This window comes from Canis lupus, chromosome 18 (assembly GCF_003254725.2).
Source record: "Canis lupus dingo isolate Sandy chromosome 18, ASM325472v2, whole genome shotgun sequence".
Taxonomy (NCBI): domain Eukaryota; kingdom Metazoa; phylum Chordata; class Mammalia; order Carnivora; family Canidae; genus Canis; species Canis lupus.
The window spans coordinates 46,040,370-46,066,206 of NC_064260.1; the positions used below are offsets into that span (position 1 = coordinate 46,040,370).

The following is a 25,837-nucleotide window of genomic DNA, read 5'->3' on the forward strand; positions in this document are numbered from 1 at the left end:
CCGTGGCAGTATGGACAGGGCCTGCTTGTTACAGGCTGCCAGGGCGGCCTGTGGGGGCCGAATGCCTGGCCTCGAAGCTGGCGGGAACCCCAGCCTGGCTTGGTCTCCCTGCCCAATAGACTCCCCTGCCCAAGCCCGGTCTTACACCAAACTGAATGCTTTTCTTGGGTGGCTGGCTTCAGCCATACACAGCTCTACTGTGTAGGGACACTCCAACTTCCTCCTGGGAGGCAGATGAGCTCATCCCGGCCACTTTAGGACTAGTGTCAGAGGAGGTGGGTGGAAAGGGGTCCTGGGAGCTTCGGTCTGGGTCTTCGAGGGGCCAGAACCTTAGTCTCACTCTCCCAGTGGGAGTCTACTCCAGTTTCCACCGCCCTGCCCATCACCTGGTGAAGAAACATGGTCAGCTGTTGTGGTTAGACACACTTTATTAGTGGCCTGGGTCCCAGGATCCATTATAGCACCCATTACGCCCTGGGTGACACAGCTGGCTGCCTACTGGCTGCTTCTTCCCTCCTGCGTCCCACTCCCAGGCACCTCCATGTCCCTCTTCCATTGCTCCTGACCCATCAGAGCCCCTGGCCCTTGCCCTGAGGCAGACCCCAGCTGACAGTAGACAGGGAGCCCCAAAGCTGCATGAAGCCTGGGGTCCCCTTCACTGCTTCACCCACTCTGCTGGGCTCTCCTGCCCTGGGACTGAGGACACCCTCCCCACCTGGCCATCGGAGCTGGGCCCCAACACACAGCGAGACATCCTCGCTTCGGCCCCACGGTGAGCCCCCTCACACCTTGCCCCCTTGTTGGCAAGAGTCTGGGTCTGGCTCCCTAAAACATCAGTCAAGCCACTGATGTAGCTGCAGCTCCGACCCTGACTGGTCCCAGAACTCTGCACAGTGAACATAAATCCCTCCCCAGTCCTTCATGGTGGTGGGGGCACCGCAGAGCTGAGCCCCAGAATGCTCCTCGCCCTATCAGGCCTCAGAGTCCATGTCATGCTTAGAGGCCCTCCCCACCTGCCTACAGCCCTCAGGAGTCCTGGGCACCCACCCTGTACCTCTTTGCCCAAGTCCTAGGCTGAGGGCCACCCATGTGAGTCAAATTATCCTCACCCCTCCTCACCATGGCACGTGCTTTCCCTCTCATGTGAGCCTGTACCCCATCAGCCCACCCCCGGTTCCACCCCAGGGCAGACCCTGCCTCTGGAAATGGGCCTCCACCCTCACCCCACCTGTCCCAGCCCCAGCCCCCCTGCACTGCGGTCCTTCCTCCTGCTATCCCTTCACCTGCCCCCCTGGCTACCCAGCATCTGTGGGGCCCTGGTGTCCTCTTTGGTGGCCATGGCTTCCCAGCTGGACCCCCTCTCTCTTCTGTCCACACCGTGGTCCTGGGCCCTGGTGCTGCCCGGGTCGCTCATTGGAGCCTCCAGCCAGCCGCCGTCCGGTTGAAGTTCTTGGGCCTGGAGGTCAGATCTGGGATGGAGTGGACCATAGGGGAGGGCCGGCTGGCCTCTTGCAGCTTCCGGGCGTTGAATCGTGGCCTGCACAGGAAGGGCAGGCGGCCCAGGCGAGTCAGGGTTCCAGCCCCCTCCCCAGGCCCAGCCGGGCTGCTCTGGGACTTGGCCACCGACATGCGATACAGCACCGCGTCCCACATCCTGGAAGCCCTGGAGGCGGGGGGCCGGGACACCAGGCCCATGGGGGCTGTCACCTCTTGCTCCCCATGCTCTGGGCTCTGCTCCGGGCCTGGAAACGAGGACACCTCTGCCTCCTCCATCAGCTGCTTCTTGAGGCGTGTCCAGCCACTGAGCCGGGGCTTGGGTGCAACTTTTGGGACAGGGCACGGGTGTGGGCCTGACAGTGGGGCAGGGGACGAGGCCCCATGGGGTCTGGAGACTAGCTCAGCCTCTGTGGTGGGGCCAGCCATGGGGGGCTCCTCCCAGTGCTCAGCTTTGGGAGCCTCAGAGGCTGGCCTGTGAGGTGAGGGTTCTGGGGAGCGGTAGGCAGGGGCTACAGGCACCACAGGCTGGGTGCCGGCCTCTCTGGACACGGAGGTCTCAGAGCCTGGGGGTGCCTCAGGCCGGCGACAGACAGCCTGGGCCTCAGGAGGCAGTGAGTGGGTGTGGGCCGTGGGGCCCGGGGGCTGGGCCCCAGGAGGGCACGGGGTCATGCCTGGGTCCTGCCCACCGGGTCCCTGGTCTGGGGCCGTCTGGCAGGGCTCAGGGGTCCCAGCCTGTGGAGATGGCACTAGCCGGATGTGCACGTGGCTGACGTGGGTGACACCTGCTGCAGGGGCTGAAACCTGTGTGAAGCCACTGGGGGCCTGGGTGGGATCTAGGGTCGGGGTCACCAGCTGGGGCCCCGTGGCCTTGAAGTGAGCGGCCAGGCTCCTGCACTGGGTGAAACTAAAGGGGAACACGGACTTCTGCAGAGGTGACGCCACGTGGTGGATGATGGAGCTGCGTGGGGAGCGGGGCAGGGTGGCCACAGGCCGTGGGGCCTCTGCAGGGCGCGGGGCCGTGGGCTCCTGGTCATGGTTGGCCTCACTCACAGGGGACAGGGAAGTGCGGAAAGCCCCCAGCGGTGTGGGGGGCCCGCCCCCAGTCATCTTCTTCCGGGCGGCTTTCCTCAGAAGTTTCTGCAGACGCAGGTTGTCCTTCCCTGGCTTGGGCAGCAGGGGTGGTGGGGGTCCAGAGGGCCCCTGGGGACACATGCCAGCCACGATGAGCATCGTCACTCCCTGGAGAGGAGAGGGACAGCCATCAGGCTAGTCCCCCTCACTGCCTGCACCCCTCCCGTGAGGGACATGTGGTTCCCCCATTATATGGGAGGACCTGAGGCCACAGGGTCATCACCTGACCACCAGAAGCTCTGCTTCCTGAGCCCTTGGCACCTGCCAGGTGTGTCCCTAGCAAGTCTGTCTGTGTCAGCAAGTCTGTGGGGTGGCTCCACCTCTGGCTTGCTTAGAAAGGAGGTCACAGAGGCCCAAGTCACTCAGTGGGTGATGGACGAGGGTGCCACCTGGGTGCACAGCCTAGGCCGTGAGACCCACGGGCAAGCTGCAAGGGGGAGGCACGTGCTGGGCCGGCGGCCCACCAGGGCAGGAAGAGCGCCTGCCCGCAGACGCGTGAGGGGCGCCGCGCCGTCGCCAGTCTGACCACAGGCTCGTCCACTGTGAGCCAGCGGTGAGGGTGGCGGCCAGAGGCTCAGGAAAGCTGAGGCTGCATCATCAGAGGTAGATTGGCCGGGAGGTGGGAGCAATTTTCGCTGAGCTACGCTAAATGGGATATTCCCGCAGACATCCTGGCTGGGGTGGTCCTGGCCAAGCCGCCCGCCCTGGTTTCTGGGCGCCACGTGCTTGCAAGGACGTTGACAAATGGCGTCTGGGCCAAGCCAGAGGCCAGCCGGTTTGTGGGAGGAAGGAGGCCCGGAGCTGCCGCCCTGTGGGGGCTGGCTCTGTCAGGCAGGAGCAGATCTGCCTGGGGAGGGGCCTGAGGGGTCTGCCTGGGGCTCCCTCTTGGCTGTGCCTGCTTCTGGGGGCCCAGGACCCCAGGAACCAGGGGCACGCCAGGTCTAGCTCTGGGGCTGCCAGGCTAGCAGGCGAGCAGGCGATGGGCAGAGCTCCCTCCACGTTGAGTTCTGCAAAGGCCCGGGGCCCCGGGGCCCAGCATCGGGAAACAAGCTTCCACGGTGGAAGCAGACACAGGGCTTCTGTGTCTGGAGCAGGGAGGCTGCCCCTGGGGGTGGCGGGGGGGAGCGTAGGCAAGGTGGCCTACGGAAATGGGCTGGGGGCAGTGGAGGGCATGACGGGTATCCCCTCCCCAGACCGCAGCCTCACGCTCCCACCCACACCTGTGTTTCAGCTCTCCTGAGACTACAGGTGCCTCTGGCAGCAGCGTCCACGTCTGCAGGGGAGAGTCCACCAGACGCCCACCCCGGCCCTGCCATGAGAGCCACCGTCATGGCCCGCTTGGCCTGCCCGCGCCCCTCCATCACCCACCACAATCATCGCCCCTCTGCTCATCAACCACCTGACTTCTCTCCCCTCCCACTCTCTAACCACCCTGCCTCCCACTCTGCCTGGCATGGCAGGAGCAGGAAAGGGACTATCACTGGTGATTGACCCAAGGAGCCATCCCGCAGAGGCCAAGGGTTCCCAAGGAAGGCCCAGGCTGAGCAGAGAGAGAACACCTGCTGGGGGACCTCCAGGTCAAGAGACAGAGACACCCGTACCACATTCTCAGGCCCTGCACCCCCCGCCTCCTGCTTGCAGCCTCCTCCTTCTAGTGCAATAAAGTTTGTGTGTTCCAAATGGTGGTTCTGTGTTCACTAACTGAAGACTGACAAGGGAGAAGGGCCAGCCCGGTTGGAAAGCCCTCCCTACCCACCCTGGACAATGCTACCCCCCAGACCTCTGGCCTCCAGATTCAGACACTCTGTCCCATCCCATGACCCTCTGCAATGTTAGACTCTGAGATCTGAGGTGTGTGGTGGCTTATGTTGAGACCCACGTGATGGTTGGGGTCTAGTCCTCCTCTTCCAGAATACCTGCGATGCTTTCCCCTTGACTGCCCTGATTAAACTTTACTACACCAGTGAGCATTTCTGGTCTTTGACCCTAGCCTGTGCTCCCTCCAAAAAAACCCACCCCCCTTGGGGTTCTCCCCCATCCTAGGACCCAGGAGATGCTCCATGAAGATTTGGTGGATGGACAGATGTAGATGGTGGATGATGAGTGTGTGGAGAGATGGATGGGTGGAGGGATGGATGGATGGATGATTGGATGGATGGATGGATGGATGGGTGGATAATAGATGAAAGTGTAGGTTGATGGATGGGTGAAGGGGTGGAGGGATGGATGAGTAGATGGACTGATGTATAAATAGAAAGCCTGGTGGAGGGCAGCCAGGGTGGCTCAGCGGTTTAGCACCTGCCTTCCGCCCAGGGCCTGATCCTGGAGACCTGGGATCGAGTCCCACATCGGGCTCCCTGCATGGAGCCTGCTTCTCCCTCTGCCTGTGTCTGTGCCTCCCTCTCCCTCCCTCTCTCTCTCTCTCTCTCTCTCTCTCTGTCTCTCATGAATAAATAAATAAAATCTTAAAAAAAAAGAGAAAGGCGAGTGGATGAATCTTGGGCAAGGAATGGTTAGGTAGATAAAGACTAGATGGATGGGCAGATGGGTGGATATACAGAAGGTGAATGGACAAAGAATCATTGTGAGGACAGCAGGTGGGAGAAGAGGCGGAGAAGCAGTTGGATCAGTGCTCGCCGCATGGACAGTGGGTGGGCAATTGGCTAGGTGGGTGCGCTGAGGGATAGCTGGACACCGGTTGGATGGACAGTGGAAGGGAGGAGGGAAGCTAGTGAATGTGAGAATGGATATATGGGAACAAATGGGGGGTGGAGTGGGTCAGAAGTGAAGGAGGAGACAGGTTGGGGGCCATGCTCATGAGCCCTGGGCCCTGCTGCCCTCATCATCTGGGGACCTCCTTCGAAGAGCAGGTGTTCTAGGCCTGGCTCTGTTCATATGTCTTGTTTTTGAAGTCTTTGGGATCACAATCTGCCTGTCTCCCCGAGGATGCTGTAAATACGGACAAGTCAGGAGTGTTAAAACTCCACGAAGCCACCACAACCATCTCTTCTCACCCACGGCCCCCTTTAGAGACTGCATCCCGGGCCACGCTCTGCCACTGGAGAGCATCTCCCAGTCGACATGCCTCTCTCCCTTCCCACTCTGCTGGATGGGACATCCACCAAGGGCAGCAGCAGAGGTGGCCATGCAAGGTCCACTCCTGGGCACTGAGACAGGACCAGAATAATGGATGGCACCACGGGATGAAAGGCAGGTGGGGGGATCCCTGGGTGGCGCAGCGGTTTAGCGCCTGCCTTTGGCCCAGAGCGTGATCCTGGAGACCCGGGATCGAATCCCACGTCGGGCTCCCGGTGCATGGAGCCTGCTTCTCCCTCTGCCTGTGTCTCTGCCTCTCTCTCTCTCTCTCTCTCTCTCTCTGTGACTATCATAAATAAATAAATAATTTAAAAAAAAAAAAAAAAAAAGCAGGTGGGGTGGATGGTGCCAGGCAGCCAGCCAGCCAGTACCCTGGTCCAGCCTCGGGGAGGAGCACCCACAGTTTGTCTCCTCCGAGTACCACTGACATTACTGCTGCCACGATGTCAGGCCCCCATCTCTCAGAGCCTTCGAGTCAGGGTCCGCCCACCCAAAGGGTCCAGAGGATCAGAAGGGCCACTGCCCGAAGGGTACCTGGCTTGGAATGCTCAGGGACTGCCCCTGTGCCATCGGTCCTGCCCGCCTGAGAACCCCACGCAATCGCCCCAGCCTCCTTGAGTCAGGCACCGAGTGCCAGCCACCGAGTGCCAGCCCCATGCACGGAAGGCAGAGCAAACCAGTGGTCTACAGATGGTGCAGAAGCACCGAGGCGTGTGGGGTGGCAGAGGCACAGGGCTGTGGGAGGATCGTCCCCCAAGGGCTGCGTCAGCAGCTTCTATCTGGGGCCTGGGAGAGCGTAAGCCCGTGGGGCTGGCACCAGCATGGGAGCCCAGGACCGGTTCATGAGCCCTTGGGACCCGCCAGTCCATCCACACAAACTGGGGCCAGGACCCTGACCGAGGGTTCCTGCTCTCCCACCCTGGGGTCACCCCCAAAGACAGCTGGAACCGGGGGGTCGGGGGGCACCTCGCTCTCTCCTGGCTTCCTCCCTGCTCTGCGGCCTCATCAGCTTTGCCGGCTCCAGAAGCCCACCCCCACTGTCCCCGGGCTGTGCTGTCCCTGAGGCCCGCCTAGACAACCCCCTTCTGGGGTTGAGCTCGGTCATCTGCCCCAACCAGAGCTGGGCCACCCCCATCCCCTGCCTCCAGCCCAGGTCCCCAGGCCCCCTCCAGCCCCCTGGGCAGGCCCCTGCCCTGCTTCTCTCCCCTCACCCCAGCCTGGCCGGGCCAGGTGGACCGGGGTGTGGATTACCTGTCGAAGGCTCTCGGAGGCCTGCGGCCTGTCCAGCAGTGCCTGCTCTATACTGTCCCGTGGCACCACGGGCCTGGTGCCCCGAGGAGGAGGTCACGGATACCAAAATAAAACCTGTGCTATTCCTCTGACCTCAGCGCCCGCTCTCTGGCTCAGCCTGATCACGGAAGAGCACCTGCCAGAGGCCGAGGCCACTGAACGGGCAGCCACCCTCCTCTGCTGGCCGAGCAGGGCCACTGCAGGGCCCGTGGCATGCCCAGCCGGGCCTGCATGAGGGGCGGCCGGCAGCCCCCGGGAGCAGGGCACCGGCAGTGTGAGTGGGGCTGGCTGTGCCCGGGGCTTCTCAGGCCAAGCCCCAGCACGGCCTGCAGATGGGCCCCAAGGCCCCCAAACACACCGTCCCCACCTGTGTGTGCCCACATCTGTGTGTGTGTGTGTGTGTGTGTGTGTGTGTGTGTGTGTGTCTGTGTGTGCCGGGGTGTCCTCAGCTCTCAGCTAGCAGAGTGAGAGAAGCTAGCAAAGCTGGTAAACCTGAGAAGGGAAGCCCCACCACGCGGAGGAGGTGGTCACAGCGGTCCCCCGGGAGCCACTTGGGGAGCCCTCCCCAGAAGTGACCCTTGAGAGGTCCCACTGGGTGGAATTGGCCCAGAAGCCCTCCAAGCCCTTGTCCATCTGAGCACCTGGGCAGGGAGAGAGAACAGAGGGAAGAGTATCAGATGTGAGGAACACGTTCAGACGAGGAGGGCAGGGGTGTCCCCAGCAGCCCAGACCTCAGGGAGGTGGGCAGGAGAGGGTCTCTGCCCTCCTCGCTGTGTGACTCTGGGCATGCCTCTCCTGTTTTGGGTCCCTGTGGCCTTATCTCCAATTTGTAGGGATTGAATGAGGTGCCACGCAAATCTTCCAGAAGCCTCTGGGGACCCAGAGGGGGCACAGAGCCAGGTGGGACCGGGGCCGGTGAGTCTCCTGCCGGTCACACTGACGTCTCTGACTCCAAGCCTCCAGAGGGCAGAGGCCTCACCTGCATCTGCCCAGGGCTCACCCCAGGCCCAGGCTGGCCCATCAGCTATTGCCCTGGGTCAAGCCATCCCACAGACCCCACTGTCCATACTTGGCAGCCCCTCGCCCAGAGCCCTTGGGTCTGGATTGAGGTGCCCAATGGCTCTGGCCCATCTCTGTGTCTCAGTTTCCCCAATCCGAGAGGCAGAGCCACTGAAGCTGGTGGCCTTGCCAGCAAGCGAGGGACCATCCGAGGCCCGGGCACCATGTCTGCCGGGTGGATGGTGCCACCTGGAGTCCCAAGGACAGAACGGCCAGGCTCCACGGGGACATGGTGGAGCGCCTGTGAGCGGCACACTGAACCTGGCCGTGGGGAGAGAGGCCCGGGGTCTGGACCCTGACACGAGGAGCTGCCAGACTGATGGCGGAAGTGCAGCTCTGGCCTTGGGTTAGGGCTCGGGAGGACCCTCAGTGCTGGAGATCCTACTTGGGCTGTTACCATCTCGCCCATTTGTCCTGCATGTCCCAGGTCTGGTCACTAAGCAAGGCACAGCTGGAGGCCTGGCTGGGGGCTCACAGGGCCCTCTACTCCATGGGGGTCCCTGAGACCTCAGGCCACGTGCTCTGATGGAGGAGGCAGGTGGGCATGTAGGGACATCTCCGGGGGAGGGCAGCTGGGCTGGGGAGTAAGAGCCCCAGTCTGAGGACCCAGAAGAGCCTTGGGCTGTGTCCCTGGGGCCACCTAGTCCCTCCTGCCACCCCTCCTCAGCCCATCAGGAATGTGCCCTCTGTCGGGGTGGGGGTGGGGGGGTAAAAATAGAAGCTGACACTTCCCGGGGGAGGAGGGTGGACCTTGTCTCCTTCTCCAGACATGTCCCCCCCACCCTCGCCTCCTCAGGCCTCCTCCTCTGCTGTTCCTATACTTGGTAAGGGGCCTACATGGGCACAGCCCCTTCCCGCCTGCTCCACGAGCCCAGCCACCCAGCCCCTGGCCAATGGGCTGCTGGGCAAGATCAAATGTCACTATAACATGAGGGCGTGAGCCGAGCAGGCAGTGCCTGAGCCGGTCCTGTCCACAGGGAGCTCTTCTCTCCAGACTCAGCCACAGGTTGGTATGGCCCAGGGCTGGGCAGGGCTGGCCCAACACTAGACACGCATCTGGGGTCCCGGGGTGCTGAGGGTTCAGGGTGCCATGTCTGCATGTGTCTTAGCTCTGAGCGTGACAGCTTAGAGAACCCACAAAGCCACCCCAGGGTCCCAAGGGTGCTGGCATGGAGGGTAACATTCTCTGAACATGGGGGACGCAGCTCCGAATCCAGCCCAGCAGCGAGGGAGGCCCGAGGAGGCAGGTGGGGGCTCCCTGGAGGGAGCAGGGGCAGCAGGCTGGAGGGAGATGAGGAGCCCGGGTTGGGCACTGCCCACAGCTCCGAGGGCCGCCTACTGCTATGCCCTGGCTCGACCCCCGGGGCCACCTGGGCCTTCCCTTGGGGCTCGGCAAGCTGGGGGGCCGGGCCAGCTCCTCGCAGAAGCCGGGAGCTCTGGGCCTTATGTGGTCGTTGCCTCCAACCCCACCATGTGTGGAGACAAACACGAGGGGTCTTGCGTCATTCGCCCCAGAAGCGGTTCCATGAGGAGAGGGTGAGGGGGACCTGGGGGACGGCTCCCACAGGTCAAGGACAGGAGTGAACTGGGGCCGGGGGGGGCACGCAATGGGCACCTGGGATCCGTACAGCTGCCCAAGGAGGGGGAGCACGTGTGCCCAGAGGCCCCGCCCCTGCTCCTTGGACTTCCCGCCCTCCCTGCGCCCTCGGCCATCGTGGGGGGCATCAGGGCAAGGAGCCAGCTCAGGGTAGGACGAGGGCCGATGCGACACGGCCTGGGGCCCACAGCCAGTGAGGGCAAGGCCCCCCGTCCCCCGCACCGTTGTGTCACCTGGGAAAGAGGGGAGGACGGCAGGAGGGTGCGTGTCTCCGAGGAGCTCTGACCTCAGGGGCTATTTTCACACCCCACCGCTCACCGAGGGCAGAGCACGAAAAGGACAACTGACTTCCTTCCCAGCTGTCGAAATGCTGTCCCCTGCCCTCCAGCAAGCACACCCCACCCTGACCCCTCCCTGACAGACAGCGAGCTGAGGTGACAGAGCTGCTCCGTGGTGTGGCCTTCAGGGCTCCCTCCGGCTATGGGGACAGGACCTTGGACAAGCCTCAGCTTCCCTGTGCGAGTGAGGCTTTGCTGCCCACACTGTGGGGCTTCCAGGCACCCTGCCTGGGGTTACGGGGTCCTCTGGGTGGCCCCTTGGCCTGCACCCCAGAAGGCAGGAGGGTGAGATGCGGGAGCTTAGGTGGGCCTGGGACACCTGCAGGGGCGCGGGGTGAGTTGGCCCTGCGGAGCCCTGAGTGCCGGCCACCCGCACAGCCCCCCTCCCTGCGTCTTGGGTTTCTGGACAGAGGTGTCTTGGCTAATTTGGGTGCCTATTTCTGGACATCTCAGCTGCCACTGGCTCCTTAAAAATAACCGGCCCCTGGGCTTGGGCCACCACCGCCCCCACTTGAGGCTGCCGACAGGTGTAGGGCCCTGCCAGGGCTGAGGGGGGCCAGCAGGGTGAGGCCCCGGGCTGGGTCAGGGACAAGGTGGGGGACGAGGGGCTGTGGCAGTGCCCCCCAGGAGGCTGAGACCCCCAGCGGCACACAAGGCAGGAGGCTGGAACTGGAGGGGGCAGCAGAGTCCTGTTTCGGGAAGGAGCCCGGCCGTTTCTGGGCTGGGACTCGGGGAGCAGAGATCCGGGGGTTAATTTTGCCTAGAGCTTAAACTGCACTGGGAAAATTAACATTCTTGACAGAGGCTTCGGAAAACTGTTCCCACCTTAGCGATGGATGTGATGTAAATGCATCTTTAGATGATGAGCTTGTGTTTTTCTTATACGAAGCTCCCTGGGGGGGGCACAGCTATTGTCTTCAACTGAGCTGCAATATGTTGTCATGAACTTTGTGTTTTCAGCCCCGGGCCAACATTCTGATGCAGCTGCTCAGAGCGTTCCCAGGCCCCGGACCGCCTCAGGCGTGCGCGGTGGCCAGTTCACGGAACCAGGGTCCCCGAGCGCAGGGGCCTGGCGCCGGCCGCACCTGCACACGTGCGCAGGGCCCGGGCACAGAGCTTCCCTGCAGACATTGACAAATTCAAGAGCATCCACGGGGCCTGGGAACGCAGGCTGAGGAGGGCCGGCCAGAGGGGGCTGTCCACTCCGCTCCTGCTCAGGGCCCTGGGCTGGGGGACACGTGCAGAAACAGCTCAGACCCCGGCCCCGTGAGCCCAGGGTCCAGTCTGCTCTGTGGCGGGGTGGTGCACTCTGGAGAGTTGGGGAGAGGGCACGGCCCAGGGCTGTGGAGGACCCCAGGGAACCCACGTAGGAGGATGTGGGGTCCCCGTAGGAGACCCTCAGGTGGGGAAGGGAGCTGCGGTCTCACAGCAGGAAGGGCTGTCACAGGGATGGCAGGGTGTGAAGACTCGGCAAGGCCCGGCACACTGTGATCTAGGGGCCGCCAGGGACCCCACCCCCACCCCGGACACCTCAGCCCAAAGGCAGAGACCATCGAGCAGCAGGTTTCGAGCCACATCAGCAGGACTCTTCTGCAGTCCAAAACAGGCTGGACAAGCACCATGCATTCTGGATGACCCTCCTCGGGGAATGCTATAGAGAGGATGTCGGCCCTGGGTGGGGGTGGACACCACGACCTTCCAATATCCCGTCCAGCCCCGGGATTCCAAACTCCAGGCCGGAGCCAGGGCAGGAAGGGGGGCGGGGTGGGATCTGAGTGCGGCGAGGAGGCCTGGGGGGGCCTGAGGAGGAGGCCCGCCCAAGGCCGGAGAGCTGGCCTCCACCCTGTCCTTGGATATCCTCACACCCCCAGCCCTCGGCGCCCAGTGCTCACCCCTTCCAACACTTGCAGACCAAGGCCATTCTGACTCTGGTCCCATTCCTTCCCCCCCAGAAACAGTCCCGCCACCATGTCTGACGAGGAAGTGTGAGTACCCGCCCGAGGAACCACCCACCCTGCGTGCCCTGCGCGCCCTGCGTGCGCCCCTGGACCTGGGCTGTGTGCAGAGGCCACTGAGTGAAAGCTGCACTCACCCATTCTCTCTCTCTCTCTCTCCCCCCACCCCTGACCCCCACAACAGTGAACAAGTCGAGGGTAAGTGTCAAATAATATTCCCTCTGCGTCCGCCCCCAACCCCCAAGGAAAAGTCACACTCGAGACAGGCCCGCCTGACGGTGGTCAGCACGGTCCTCCCTGGGAACCCTGGAAGGAAGTCTGAGCTTTGCTGCGCTAGACCAACCTCCTCTGAGCAAGAGGACCCCTCTTCCTCTAAGGACACATCCCCAGATGTGGTCACGTCTAAACCCCACCCCGTACACCCCACCTGCCCTCCACAGTTGTCTGGGAGCAGGCCAGGGGTCTCTGGCCCCACGACCTTTCCCTGGGGACCTGGCCATCCAGGCACTGGGCCCCGCACCCCATCTCCACCCCACCGGGCCGCTGGCCTCGCCGGAGGCTTTACCTCCTCCAGAGCCCGAGGCCCCCCAGGCTCCATCCTCAGAGGCCTGGGGGCAGGGCAGCGGGATCCCGGGGGCGCCCCCTGACACAGCTCCTGTGTTCTATCCCCTTGCAGAGCAGTACGAGGAAGAAGGTAATCCTGGCAGTTCTGCATGTCCCCCACCCCAACCCCGGCTGCCCCACTCTGCTCGGGTCACGGCCTCACCCCCATGAGGCTTCTCGGAGCCCGTACTTGGGTTACCTGCCTGTCCTCCCCATCATTAATGCCACTTGCTAATCTCCCATCTCCTCATCCACTACTAGACAAACTCATTAATTAATTGTTCACTAATCCCCATCCTGGTAGTGCCGTGTGGACAGAGCTGACACGTGGTTTCCAACTCACCCTCGTTAATACCAAGGGCCGGATTGTGCAGACCCTGTGTGTCTCTCCTTCCCTGTGTCCCGCTGCCTCTGTGTCCCCCTGTCTCTCAGCATCCCTGCCTTGGGGCCCTAACCTCCGGGCTCATCTGGAGACCCCTCCCTCGTGTGGCCCGGCATCTGTGGGAGCCTCCTGGTCGTGCCCGGGCAGGTGTGGGGTGCAGGAGAGCCGCCGCACCTGGGAACTGCACAGAGAGGTGGTTCTCAAGGCGGGTGGGAGCTCCCCCCGAATCCCTGGCACCCGCTCAACCCTGGGGAGGCTTTCACGCAACTTCATCAGGCAGGGCTCGGCCGTGAGGCGTTCTGGGTGCTATGTTTTGAAAATATTTTGAAAACACTTGGCTACCCTAACAACGTGAGCAAAACATTTCTTTTTGTGCTGAAAAGGTGGAAAGACTCATTTCTGAGCAGGACATGTGGTCCTGGGGGGCCGCCCCTTCCCCGGGGAGGTCCATGTGATGGGCAGGAAGGGCCCCCTGCCCCCGTTTCCTCCAAGACCCTCAGCATCCACGTCACCCCAGGCTCACTCAGAGGCTGTGGCTTGCCCAGACGTCCCTGCGCTTTCCCTACGACAGTGGATTTCGTCCCGTCCATCCTCACATCCATCACCTGCAGAGCAGGACTTGGCTAGATCCTCCCAAGAAGGCACCCCCCGTTGGGGTGGGCAGGCAGGGTCCTGAGGCCCAAGGAGGGAGCGAGGGGTGGGAATCCTGGGGTCCAGGAGTAGTCACGGGACTGAAGCGGGGGCCAGGCCCAGGTCTCCTGGGCTCATCACCTTTGGCCCCCCCACACCAGCTGTCCCCTCTCCCGGGGGCTGGCCTCCTTCCCTGCCACCACGGGTGCACCACTAATGACTGTCTTTGTTTCTTCTCCCCCTCCCATGCCCACTGCCCCCATCCCAGAGGAGGCCCAGGAGGAAGGTAAGTGGGTCCAGGACCCCAGCCCCCACCCCCGCACCCTTGGCCCTTGTGCCCCTACCCCCTAAGGACATGCAGTGTGCCCTTGGCCTAACCTCTCCTCTCTCCTCCTGCTGCCTGTACACCCGGCGCCCCTCTAGCTACAGAAGTCCACAAAGAAGGTATGAGGACACAGGACTTCTGGTCCCCATGTGGGGCTCAGGGCCTGGCTGGAACCCACGCAGGGTGGGGGAGAGGGCAGGGAGGAGCGGGGTGCCAGCCAGCAGAGAACTCCCACATGTGGCCCTAACAGCACCCACTAACCGTGGCCAATGCTTGACCAGAGCAGGGGTGGGGCGGAGGGTCCCCGAGGGCCATGCATGGCCCGGACTCAGGCTGGGCTGCAGACGGAGCTCATGCCCCAGCACAGGGACCCTGGTTGGTGATGGGCGGGCCTGGCCTCACTGTCCCTGAACCTCTGCCTCCAGCCCAGGGTGGGTAACTGAGAGCCCACAGCCAAATCTGACCCCTTAACTGGGTCAGGGCCCCAGGCCAGATGGTGGGTGAACACAGGCTGATGGAAGGACCAGCCCATCGGCCCCCAACAGGGACCATGTCATTCCCTGGCCATCTTCCTCGACCCGCTCTGTGAGCCGCTCCTGGGATCCAGGTGGACAACCAGAGGGGTCACCAGCAGAGCAGCTGAGGGGGGCACCCACGTCTGTGTGCCCTGGGAGGCAGGACAGGAAGGGCAGGTGGGCCCTGCTCTCGGGGTGGCAGGAAGCGAGGCACCCTCTGGGTCTGCTTCCCTGGGTTGTAGGTCCTGCCCTCCACCTGACCAGGCCCCAGCCAGAGGCTGTCAGGCCCTGCTAGGCCCTCCCGGGTGTTGAGGAGAGGCAGGGACCCTGACGACCCTCAGATCTACCCTTGAACCTTGGTTCCCCATCAGGTCAGCGAGGCAGGGATGGAATTGGGGGGGTTGCCTGCCAACACTGACCATGTCTCACTGGCTTCCCGCACACTCCCTGCCCCTTGTCCTCGGCCACTGACCCTCCTGAATGATGACTGGTGTTTCCATTAACCTCGGATCCTTCCTCCTTTGACCTCTGACCCACGCGTGGTATTGCCTCTTGTTCTGTGCCCTCCCTTCCCCATGAAGTTCATGAACCAGGTATGTGCCATGACTTCAGTCCCGTGTGGGCGCCTGTGCACACGTGTGACCACGTGTGGGTGTGAGCGGGCATTCGGGCCACGCAGGAGCAAGAGGGGCGGTGTAACCTACTCACAGTGTGGCTGCACTCAGACGCCTGCATCTGCCCCTCCCACGGCCCCTGCCAAGGCTCACAGGTGATTCTCTCTCTCTCTCTCCTCCCGCCATCCCTTGGTGCTGTTCCTGCAGAAGAGGTCCAGGAAGGTACGCCCCCTGCCGCCCCCCTCCTGCTCCCTACCTGACCCCCCACCTTCCCATGGGCTGAGAGCACAGTGAGAGAGGTTAGGCCCCCAGCCACATGCACCATGCAGGGGTTGTGGGGGTGAGGCCCCTCCTGGGCCACCAGCAGGAAGGCGGGGGCGGCTAGTCCCGAGATGGAGCACAGAGCCCAGGGCCAGAAACGGTGCTGAGGTCCACCAGGACCCTCGGGACCAACAGGGTCGGGTGGAGAAGAGCAGAGGAGGAGAGACAGAGCGGGCGCCTCTGCCCTGCCCCATACAGCACCTCAGAGAAGGGGGGTCAGGAGGGGTAAGGCTGAGGGGAGCATGAGGGCCAAGCGGGGTGAAGCGGAGAGTCGGCAGAGACCTCGGGCAGGACAGCAGTGACCTGGAACAGCCAGGGGCCTTGAGTGCAGAGGAGGCATTCTCCCCACCACCTAGGCCAGGGCCAGACACACCCGGGTGTGAGGAGGCCCCTGGGTGGGCCGAGCCTCAGTGGAGTGGGGCAGACGCAGGTTCCAGTCAGGGCCCCTCCGCTCAGTGGGGCCATGGGGGCCTCTGGGCTGAGCCCGACCCCTGCACACCACCCTGACATTTTCCCTCTCCTGGCCCCAGAGAGGCCACCTGGAAGATGCAGGGGATGCTGGCCCAGTGCTGTGGGGTGGACGCCCGGCCGTGCAGGCAGAGGTGTCCAGGGATCTGGCTGGTAGGGGCTACAATGTCACCGGGCACCCCGGGACCCACCCTGAGGCCTGCAGGAGGCGGGGATGCCAGGCTGCCCCCCGCTGGCCACCGCTCTGCAGCGTGGCACCGCCCCCCTTACCCCCTGCCCCTGGGGCCCGCTCCAGCTAGGCCCCCAGAGAGGGCAAACACACCTCAGCCCCTTCCTTCTGCCCCTCTGCTCTGGGGTTCCTGCTCCCACCACACCCCTTCTCTTCCTCAGTTTCCCCAGGTCACAGCCCCCTCCCCCCAAGGTGTAGGGAGAGGGTGACATCAAGCCCACTTACAAAATGGCCAAGGCGCCGTCTGTGGGCCTGCAGTGGGCCCCTGTGCATCCAGGGGAAGCCTGGCTGAGGGGGATACACCAAGTGCATATGCAGCCAGACCCCGGCCCCACGCCTGGGCTGCCGAGGGCAGAGGAGGCCATGCAGGAAGTCGAAGCCATGTTCTCAGATGGGCAGAGGGCCTTGCGGAGAGCAGAGACTGAGGGCGAGGGCAAGACCCTGCTCAGCTGTGCAGAGCCCAGGCCGAGAGCTGGCCAGCGGGGCCTCCCCAGGCCTGGGCGTGGGGGTGCTCAGAGGCAGCCAGGCCCATGCAGGCAGGTGGGCGGCTGGTCCTCGGTCTGGATGCCCTGTGGCCCCCCAGGAGCTTCAGGAGGAAAAGCCTCTTAAGGTTCCCTTGGGAGGTCGGGAGCCCCTTCAGCTGCGGCCCCGTGGGCCACCGTGGGGGGCTCCACCTGAGGGTTCACCCCGGGCCCTCTGCCTGGGGCTGAGATGAGCAAGGCCTCAATGGCCCCGGGCACGCTGGTTGTTCCAGATCCACTGGGTCACCCAATAAGCCCAGGAATCAGGCCCAGGGACCACACACCCCCAGCCCCAAGGCTCCAGTGTTAGGGAGGGTCTCGGCTTCCCAGGGTGGGCTCCACCAACCCCCCATGGAGACTCAAAGAAGCCAGCGGCCAGCTCCTCCGCCCAGTCCCCAGACGGGCAGGACCCTGATGGGGTCCCGGCCAGGGCACCAAGGGAAGAAGGGTGCTACCCCAGCTGGTGTTGGCCCCCATGGCCCCACCCCTGCAGCCCCCGCTGCCTGGCCCCCAAGGGCTCTGTGCCTCTGGCTTCCAGCACCTCCTTCCTCCCGTATCCCCCCTCCTGCGCCACATCCTAGTCTGTGCACCCTGAGCTCCTCTGGGACCCCACAGGGACCTTCTCTTGTTGCTGGCAGGACAGGAGCATGGGTGGTAGGTTCAGCTGGAGAGGGGGAAGCAGGCAGGACTCCAGGCAGGAGCCCCCAGCCCCCAGCCCCTAGCCGGAGGTCCCCAGGAGCCCGTGGGCAGAAGCAGGCCCCCCGGCTCACCTGATTTCTCTCCCCTCTCCCCATGTCGGCGCTGTGGTGACCAGAGGAGAAGCCAAGACCCAGGTGAGTGCAGGGCCCGGGCAGGTCCAGACACCAGGGAGGACAGAGGGAGACTGGAGGAGATCATCTGGGAAGATGACACATTTGGGTTCTGTGGGGAGGACACCCCAAACCCCTGAGAGAGAGCAGCCTCGTCTCTGCTCCTTGATTTGATGTTTAAAGCTCTAGAGGTCCGACAAAGGCGCGTGGTGATAATGGGATCATTGGGGGCAGCTTATGCCTTCTCCCACAGGTGGGGAGCAGAGTTCACCTGGGTGCCGCATCCCCAGTGAGAAGTAGAAATGAATTCTGGGGGCCCAGTGAGGTGTGGCTGTGGGCTGGTCGTCCAGGGTGGGCAAGGAGGACTTCCTGCAGGAGGAGGCCAAGGAGGGATGGGGAACAGGGGGTTGAGTGAGACAAGCCAGAGAGAGGGGTGCCGCAGAGCTCCCTCCTGGGCTCCTGGACCCCCACCGCTGCCTGCCTGCTGTAGGGTCCCCCCCAGGTCCTAGCTGAGAGACAGCTGTGAGAGGTAGGTGGAGGGAGGGTCCCAGTGGCCCCTTCAGAACAAAACCACTGGTGGATCTGCCATTTTTCACTGCCCTGGGGCTCTGGGGAGCCGTCTCCTTGTCTGGAGGGTCTTTCCCTTGCTTTACCCACTTGTGAGCATTTCAGAGATTTTTTTTTTTAACCTCACGATTCTGAATCTAATGTGTTGGATGAGCACTTGCAAGTGCACAGGGCGTGATTCATCCCCCTTGTCCCTCCGAGCATCCCGCCTGTGCCCTGCGCTGCCCACCAGGACGCCCGGGGTCTGCTCCCACATGGGGTACCCTCGGGGGTCCACGGACACGGCAGCGTGTCGAGGGCACAGCCGGCACATTTCCATCCATTGCACTTTATTTTTCAGCAATTTTAAATAAAGCTGCTGGGTCCCAGATATTTTCTAGTTTTAAAAAAATGTTTGTGTTTTCATTATGAAAATAAAACACCTCATTAAAGAAAATTTGGAAAATACGTAAAAGTCCAATGAAGAAAAAAAAGTCGTCTATAACTCTCCCGGCCCGCCAGCCAGACTGCGGGAAGGAGCAGGGAGGAATAAAAGCCTTATTTCTTCCTACTCTTTCCGTGCGTCGGGCTCGGAAAAAAAGATTTAAACTCTGAGCTGTTTTTCAAACATCGTACTGTCTATACAACCTTCAATTCTGCTTTTTTAAAATTTAGCACTATTCATAAGTATTTTTCCGTGTTTTTACATAGTCTTCTTAAATATTTTGAATGGCCACATAATATTCCATCAATTGGACAAACCATAATTTTTCTAACCGTTCCTCTTCTGCAGGACATTAAGGCTTTCCCCAATATTTTACTATCATAAATAATGCTGGATGGAAAGCATTTTCCGTCTTTCGGGTTATTTCCCTAGGCCACATTCCCAGAACTGGAATTACTGGGTCAAAGAGTATGAACGTTCTTCAGGCTTTTGACGATCGCTGCCAAATTGCTTTCCACGGGGGCCGTGCCAGCGCGGGCTCCGCCGTGGACGTGAGCGGGTCTGTGCCCCGCGCTGCCGCGCCCGGGGACACTGATGGATGAGGGGGGCCTCTCAGGGCCGCTTGTGTTCGCACGCCTCCGATGGCCAGGAGCCCTTCCCGCGCGCTTGCTAACTGGCCGCCTTTCTTCCCAAGACTTGGCAGCGCGCGCCTCCTGCCCATTTATCTAACGGCAGAGACGTCTCCACGTGTTCTCAGCCATCGGTTTGCACAAGGATATAAGTCTTCTCTGTGCTTGCTGAAAATATTTTTCTAGTCTGGGTTGGGGTTTTTTTTTCCCCTTTCAATTTTTGCTTTTTTTTTTTTTTTTTTTTTTTTCACATACATAAGTTTTTCATTTGCGTGGAGTCGTCTGGCCATCTTTCCCCTAGCGGGACCTTCTGATGCTTCTGAGCTTAGGAAAGCCTCTCCCGTTCCAGCATTTGGGTCCATATTCAGTTCCACTTTCTTCTGTGGCTTGTTTTGAAAAACCGTGTTGTTGTTTTAACTCTTTGCTCCATCTGGAATGTACGGGGGCAGGGCCCGGGGCTGACGGCGGTTACAGCCAGCCCGATCTGGGGGGCTCATTTCTTCCCCAAACTGCTTTTGACCCAGCCCCCTTCCTTTGGGTCCCCAGAAAGAAGGATTCAGGATGGGTCGGAGACATGCAAAGCGTCCAGATAGCTGTTCCTGACTGCAGAGGCCAACAGCCCTTGGGGGCCTGCAGTGACCAGCCTGCCTCTGGTCCGGCCTAGCTGCATTTCTTTATCTGTGTGAGAGAGAAAGTGAGAGTGCCCTTCCTAGACAGATGTGGGAGAAACGGCCCTTTCCGTGTCCAGATGTTATCAAAAACAGAAGGACATGAAAAGAGACTGGAACGTTCTCAAAGAGGTCGGGCCATTTTGGGGACAGTGGGGTGTACACCTGACCAGAACAAAGGTCAGGCAGTGTGCCCTCAGCTGGGTGCCCGGGCAAGAGGGCAGGAGGGCCAACCCCCTGATAGGGTCTCCACCTGCCCCTACTCACGAGCCTCTCTCTCTTCTTCAGACTCACTGCTCCTAAGATCCCAGAAGGGGAGAAAGTGGACTTCGATGTAAGTTTGTGGGTACCCAGATCAACACAGCCTCCACCCCCCCCGACCTCCCTACAGGCTCCACACTAGGAGCCTGTGAAGGTCATCTGCTCTCAAGCAGCCAGAGCTAGCACTTCCTGCTTGCCGGCAATTCTGCCTTAATTTATTTCTGGACCAGAGGAAACCTCTGCAGTGTCAGACATCTGTCTTCCCATCCATCATCCATCTATCCACCCATCCATCCATCATCCATCCATCCATCCATCCATCCACTTATCCATCTACCCATCCATCATCCATCCATCCATCAATCCAGCTACCCATCCATTGTCCATATACCTGTCTTTCATCATCCATCCATCCATCCACCTATCCTTCATCCATCCATCCACCTATCATCATCCCTCCATCCATCTATCCATCATCCACCAACTCATCCATCCATCATCTAGTTATCATCCACCCACTCACCCACCCATCATCCATCCACCCATCCTTTTCTTCATCCATCATCCATCCATCCATCCATCCATCCATCCATCCATCCATCCATCCGTCTACTTAATAAAATACCTCACTCACCAGTTTCCTCTCTGTCTGGCTCATGCAGAACTTCTCTGAGGATGACAACAGAGCCAAGTCAGAGCCAGTCCATCCCAGGGGTGCTGATGACCTCAGGGCTGTGCAGGGCCTGGACTCACCCACAGGGAGGGCACCATTCCTACCCTGGAGCTAAGGGGTCAAGCAGCCTCCTGCCCCCGAGGAGGGCAGCAGCCATGAGGACAGGGAGAGGACAAAAGGTCCCTTGCTGCCCTCAGCTTTCATGTTGGCCAGAGGAGGCAGGGTGTCTCTGCTGGAACAAAGGGAAGATGAGCCTGGCAGGATAAGATTTGAGAGAAGGGTTCTGTCCCCACCACAGGACATCCAGAAGAAGCGCCAGAACAAGGATCTCATGGAGCTGCAGGCTCTCATTGACAGCCACTTTGAAGCACGCAAGAAGGAGGAAGAGGAGCTGATTGCTCTTAAGGAGAGGATTGTGAGTGCGGCGGGCAGTTCCAGGCAGAGGTGGGGGTGCTGGGTTCTCTGAGGAGGGGTGATGGTGTTGGCAAGGTTGGGCTCACCAACCTGTTCCTCTGGCCACAGGAGAAGCGCCGCGCAGAGAGAGCCGAGCAGCAGAGAATCCGCGCCGAAAAGGAGAGAGAGCGCCAGAACAGACTGGCGGTGAGCTCCCACCACCCCCCCCACTCCCACCCCAGACCCCAGAACAATGACCCAAGAAAGGTTCCTTGTCCTCCTTTGTCCTCCTCCTAAGCATCCCGACACCAGCCAATGAGCGGAGACACAGTGGGCTAAGTTCCCCATGTCCTGCATAGCTTCCAGAAAGTGCTAAGCCCAGGGTGGGTCCTTAAAGCTTGCTGGGGTGGGGGGACATTCCAGCCCAGCACTGAGGGCCTGGGGACCGGGGTCTCCACAGGAAGAAAAAGCCCGGAGGGAGGAGGAGGATGCCAAGAGGAGAGCCGAGGATGACCTGAAGAAGAAGAAAGCCCTGTCCTCCATGGGCGCCAACTACAGCAGCTACCTGGCCAAGGTGAGCATGGGCCCTGGAGCCCCGGCCTCTGTCCGTGCCCCCAGCCACCGCCACTGAGCAGTGCAATACTCCCCACCTGAGCCCAGGCCCCTCTGCCTTGTCCCCTCAGGCTGACCAGAAGAGAGGCAAGAAGCAGACTGCCCGGGAGATGAAGAAGAAGGTTCTGGCAGAGAGACGCAAGCCACTCAACATTGACCACCTCAGTGAGGACAAGCTGAGGTAGGGCGGGTGTCACAGCCTGTGGGCAGTGGGGGGTGGCCCCAGGGCATGGCCAGAGTGTCCTCCAAGCCTGCCAGCCTCCCTGTGGTGGCTGGAGGAGGACAGTGGCTGGCCTGGGTCCTGCCTTCCAGGGCTTCCCCGAGGCTCACCCCTGCCATCCCTACAGGGACAAGGCCAAGGAGCTCTGGGACACCCTCTACCAACTGGAAACAGACAAGTTTGAGTTTGGGGAGAAGCTGAAGCGCCAGAAATATGATGTGAGTGCAGACACCTTGAACCTCAGGCCCCATGGGCTCAGCCACCCACAGGGGACATTGGCCTGAGAGAAGCCCACGATGGCCATCCCCATGGAGCCTGGCTAAGGCCACTCTCCTGCCGGGGACCGGGACTGGGGGCTCCCTCTGAGGGCAATCAGCCCTATTTGGAGGGCAGCAGGAGGCTGCAGAGGGCCGAGTGGCCTCGGGGTCCAGGTTCTGAATCACCTGGGGCTTCTGGAGAGTCCACCCCAGGATTGCACCAGGTTTCTCCAGCACCGGGGTGGTGTCCCTCACAGCCTTCTCTGCAAAGCCAGGTCCCAGCCATGCTGGCCAGAGACCTCGGCCCCCTCAGAGCTCCTGGTGGTGGTGGGTGCCCAGGCTCGGGTCTCTGTGCTGTCACCTCCTTGGTCAGTGCGAGCTGAAGGGTGGCACGCACCCCCACCCAACAGCAGGGAAAGAGGTCTGGGACCGAGTCATCAGGGGGATGGTTGTATAGAGTTGCCTGGGAGGGGCTCAGAGCTCAGAACAGCGGTCCGAGGCAGACACAGTCCCCTCGGAGGCCCTCCAGTAACTGACTTGCTCCGTGCAAACACAGACACCACCAGCTTCGCCATCAGAGGCATGGTCCCCCCAACTCCTCAATGTCCTCCAGGGTCCCTGGTGGAAGACAGTTCACACGCAAGGGTCATCTCTCATGGCTGATCTTACAGGCCACCAAGACAGAGGGCGTCCAGGGACTAGTGAATCCTGGCTTATGCATCCCCGTGGCCCAGCAGTGTTCAGGCTCGGGGGCAGCACAGCCCTTTCTCAAGGGTCCCCTGGGAGGGCTGACTTGCAGAAGTGGGCATCACCTGTGCACCACCCCACTCTGGGTTCTGGGGTCAGGTCAGGGACCCACTGCCTCCTGACATACCTGTGCATGACCTACAGTGGGTCCTCGGGGGGCTGGAAGAGCCATGAGGGCCCCAGCCTAACCTGGCCCAGCACACAGCAAGGCCCCCAAGCCTCAGCCACCCGCCCAGCCTGTTAACCATCTTGGTCTTTCTAGATCATGAACATGCGGGCCAGAGTGGAGATGCTGGCCAAGTTGTAAGTAGCCAGAGTCCACCCTGGACCAGGCTCGTGGTGTGCGATGCACGGTGAGCCTCTCGCATGGCAAACCTGGTTCGTTGAGGATGGCGGTGGCGGTGGGCGTGGAGATGATGGAGGTCAGCCTCCTGCCCCCACCTCCTCCCCACCCCCTGCAGCCCGTGGCTTCTGAGGCTGACCTGCCGTCTTTGCAGGCAGGTGGGGAAGCACCCTGCCTCCCCCTGAGCCTCTCCTCTGGGCTGTCAGGAGGAGGGAGCAGTTGGGCAAAGGAGCAAGTGGGCCACCGGACTGGTTGCTCAGCAGCCACTGGAATCAGGGGCTCTGTGAGCCTGGCCTCCCTCCCCACGCCCCTGCCCCACATCCTGCCGCAGGCTGCAGGTAAGTGGCCAGCTCCACGGCTGCTGTGTGTCTCAGCCCCGGGGTCTCCAGTGCGGGCCACCAAAAGTAAGTCAGAGGCAAGAGTCCCAAGGGCCAAGAGCTGGTGTCTTCCAAGCAGAGGAGCCAGGACACAGTAAGGGAGCAAGTGGCCCTGGTGTGGCAGCAAGGCTCCGATGAAGAAGGCCGTGCTGGCCACAACCGGCCTGGCCCTACTAGGACCTGTCAGGTAAGTCACCTGTGTTGTTTACAGATCACCAATCTCAGAAGCCGCATCGATCAGGCCCAGAAGCAGTAAGTAGCCTTCCTACCTGTTGCTCTGTGCCGGGCACATGGCGCCACGGGGCTGGTGATTTCAGCCCATCCCGATGGCAGCCGACCCTCGCAGAGCAGTAACAAAACTAACCAGCCGGCCACTGGAGCCTGCGTGTCTGGGCCGTGCACCCTGGGACCCGCAGTCTCCTCTTGCTCTGTCCTCACCCCAGAGCCCAGGAGGAGGCAGACCGTGGGGAGGGCCGGCCATAGGCCTCAGGGATATGGGTGGTTCTGGGCTCCCTCCAGAAGGATCTCCTGGACACCCCCATGCTGTTCTGCCGCAGAGGTGAGCGGCACAGGCCGTCAGGAGCCTGGGCTTTGTCATCAGTCTCCCTGCAATCCTGGTGGAGCCACTGGTTCCTCAGGATAGTGAATGCTCTGTCCACGAGGTCACCCCGGGGTCTGGGGGACCTATGAACACAGCATCTGGGAAAGACCTCAAGAAGCCTGCACCGTGCTCACCCACAAGGGCCTGTGCTTCCCAGCTACCTGCTCTGGGATTTTGCCTCCCAGCCTGGTCGCTCAGCCAGTCCACACTCACACAGTGCAGTATTCCCAGGACTGCACGGACCTGGAGATCTCTCCCTCCTCCACTGGCCCCTGCCCCCTCGCTGCTCCCAGGGCTAGGCTCCCCAACCCAGGGGGAGAGGCGAAGGTGACCCCCATTTCATCCCGGGCTCTGTTGTGTGTGGCTGATGCAGGCCTCGTGAGAGCCCTTCTGCGGGTGTGCATGTGCATGTGTGTTCGTGTAAAGGTTCTCAGCTGACCCCTGCAGGACACAGGTCGTGGGCATGGTCACCGGTACCAGGGCTTCTCCTGAAGCCATCCTCAGGAATTGGGTGGCCTTCTCCAGACTGCCAGAAGTTGCCCCAAATGTTCAGCTTCTGCAGCCACACACCCTGTCCCCCTACCCATGGCTCCCTGACCCAGCACCCAGCTCTCTCCTGGCTCCCTGGTGTGCAGAGGGCCTCAGACAGACATGGCAGGCTGCTAAGGAGGCCACCTTGCAGGGTGCTGACCTCCTGCTCTCTAATCCAGCTCTAACTGGTGACTAAGGAACTGGGACAGAGGCCTCCCAGGCCCTGAGTCGACCAGGCCCGGCCCACTGGTCTAGAGTCAGGGACCAAGGTAGATGACTGTAGCCTCTCCTGCCCCTGTGGCTGTGACCTGGGAGGTTCTTTCCAGGCATAAGTAACTGGGACAATGAGAGCCATCTGCAGGGAAGGACTCCCTGGCAGGTTCAGGGTCTACCCGAGGTGTGGCCTCTGGAGCCCGAGCTCCTGGCAGGGGTTGGGGGTGTCCTGGGCTCACTGGTCTCTCCCCTAACCACACTAACAATCCTGGAACAATGCGCCCAGGCCCAACCGGTCCAGGTACAGGTGAGTCGCTGCTGCTTGGAATGTGTGCCCGTGGCTTTGAGGCCAGACAGGGCACTTCACCCTGATAGCAGCCTGGGTGGGCAGAGCTGTTGGGGCTGGGGTCTGCCGCGGGCCAAGGAGGGGCTGGGCGGGGGTCCCAAATACCCAGTCACTGAAGGTCAACTCGCTTCCATTTGCAGTAGCAAGAAGGCCGGGGCCCCGGCCAAGGGCAAAGTTGGTGGGCGTTGGAAGTGAAGCAGCCGCAGAAGCTCCCAGAGGCAGAGACCCTCGGCCTGAGCTGCCCCCATGGCAGCGTCTGGCCCCCCGGCCTGAGGGCGGAGAGCCTGCCCCCAGGCACCCCACATGTCTCTGTCCTGGCTGCCCCCATCTCCGGGGGTCTGTGAATAAAGCTGGCAGATTCCCCTCCACAGAGCGTGTGCTGGCTCTTTGACTGGGGCCCAGGGTTGGGGGTTGAGCGCCGGGTGAGGGAGAACAGAACTGTGAGGGTGGCCGCCCTGTGGGTGGGAGCGCCAAGAGACACTGGGTGCTCCCTTTAGGGGTCAGCCGGGGAGATAACCCAGCCCTGGGCCCCGGCTCTGCCAGCAGCTTCCACATCGGTCCCCCACCCCTGCAAGCTCATATGACCCAGATCTCC

General features: G+C 61.8%; 3 protein-coding genes across 11 annotated transcripts in view; 2 read left to right on the top strand and 1 right to left on the bottom strand.

Annotated features, from left to right (window-relative positions):
* Window positions 1-4,308, top strand: part of LSP1 (lymphocyte specific protein 1) — a 39,329-nt gene extending 35,021 nt beyond the window's left edge. For all 8 annotated transcript variants that reach the window (XM_049096268.1, XM_049096269.1, XM_049096266.1 and 5 more), the window contains exon 11: window positions 3,860-4,308. The gene's annotated coding sequence lies outside the window, so the exon portion shown is untranslated. The remainder of the gene's footprint in view (window positions 1-3,859) is intronic.
* PRR33 (proline rich 33) lies at window positions 411-7,045 on the bottom strand. The gene is made up of 2 exons (XM_035701910.1): window positions 6,976-7,045; window positions 411-2,736 (listed from the first exon to the last, which is right to left on the bottom strand). The coding sequence occupies exon 2, from the start codon at window positions 2,725-2,727 to the stop codon at window positions 1,411-1,413; it is 1,317 nt and encodes a 438-aa protein (XP_035557803.1). The 5' UTR covers window positions 2,728-2,736; window positions 6,976-7,045; the 3' UTR covers window positions 411-1,410.
* Window positions 7,046-15,176: 8,131 nt separating this feature from the next.
* LOC112663230 (troponin T, fast skeletal muscle) lies at window positions 15,177-25,610 on the top strand. Of its 2 annotated transcripts, none has more exons than XM_025451864.3 (10): window positions 15,177-15,254; window positions 17,386-17,404; window positions 19,957-20,002; window positions 20,901-21,017; window positions 21,125-21,202; window positions 21,456-21,569; window positions 21,679-21,788; window positions 21,955-22,045; window positions 23,094-23,134; window positions 25,383-25,610. In XM_025451864.3, the coding sequence occupies exons 4-10, from the start codon at window positions 20,934-20,936 to the stop codon at window positions 25,435-25,437; spliced, it is 573 nt and encodes a 190-aa protein (XP_025307649.2). In that variant the 5' UTR covers window positions 15,177-15,254; window positions 17,386-17,404; window positions 19,957-20,002; window positions 20,901-20,933; the 3' UTR covers window positions 25,438-25,610. The 2 variants fall into 2 exon arrangements, with proteins under 2 accessions (XP_025307649.2, XP_025307648.2); XM_025451863.3 differs by lacking the exon at window positions 23,094-23,134 and adding an exon at window positions 23,763-23,803 and having other exon boundaries at window positions 15,178-15,254.
* Window positions 25,611-25,837: the final 227 nt, after the last annotated feature.

Coding starts and splice junctions, on each gene's coding strand:
- PRR33 (XM_035701910.1), bottom strand. CDS start 2,727: ATGCTCATCGTGGCTGGCATGTGTCCCCAGGGGCCCTCTGGACCCCCA.
- LOC112663230 (XM_025451864.3), top strand. CDS start 20,934: ATGGAGCTGCAGGCTCTCATTGACAGCCACTTTGAAGCACGCAAGAAG. Junction 21,203..21,455: donor AGCGCCAGAACAGACTGGCG/GTGAGCTCCCAC, acceptor GGGTCTCCACAG/GAAGAAAAAGCCCGGAGGGA. Junction 21,789..21,954: donor CTCAGTGAGGACAAGCTGAG/GTAGGGCGGGTG, acceptor CCATCCCTACAG/GGACAAGGCCAAGGAGCTCT.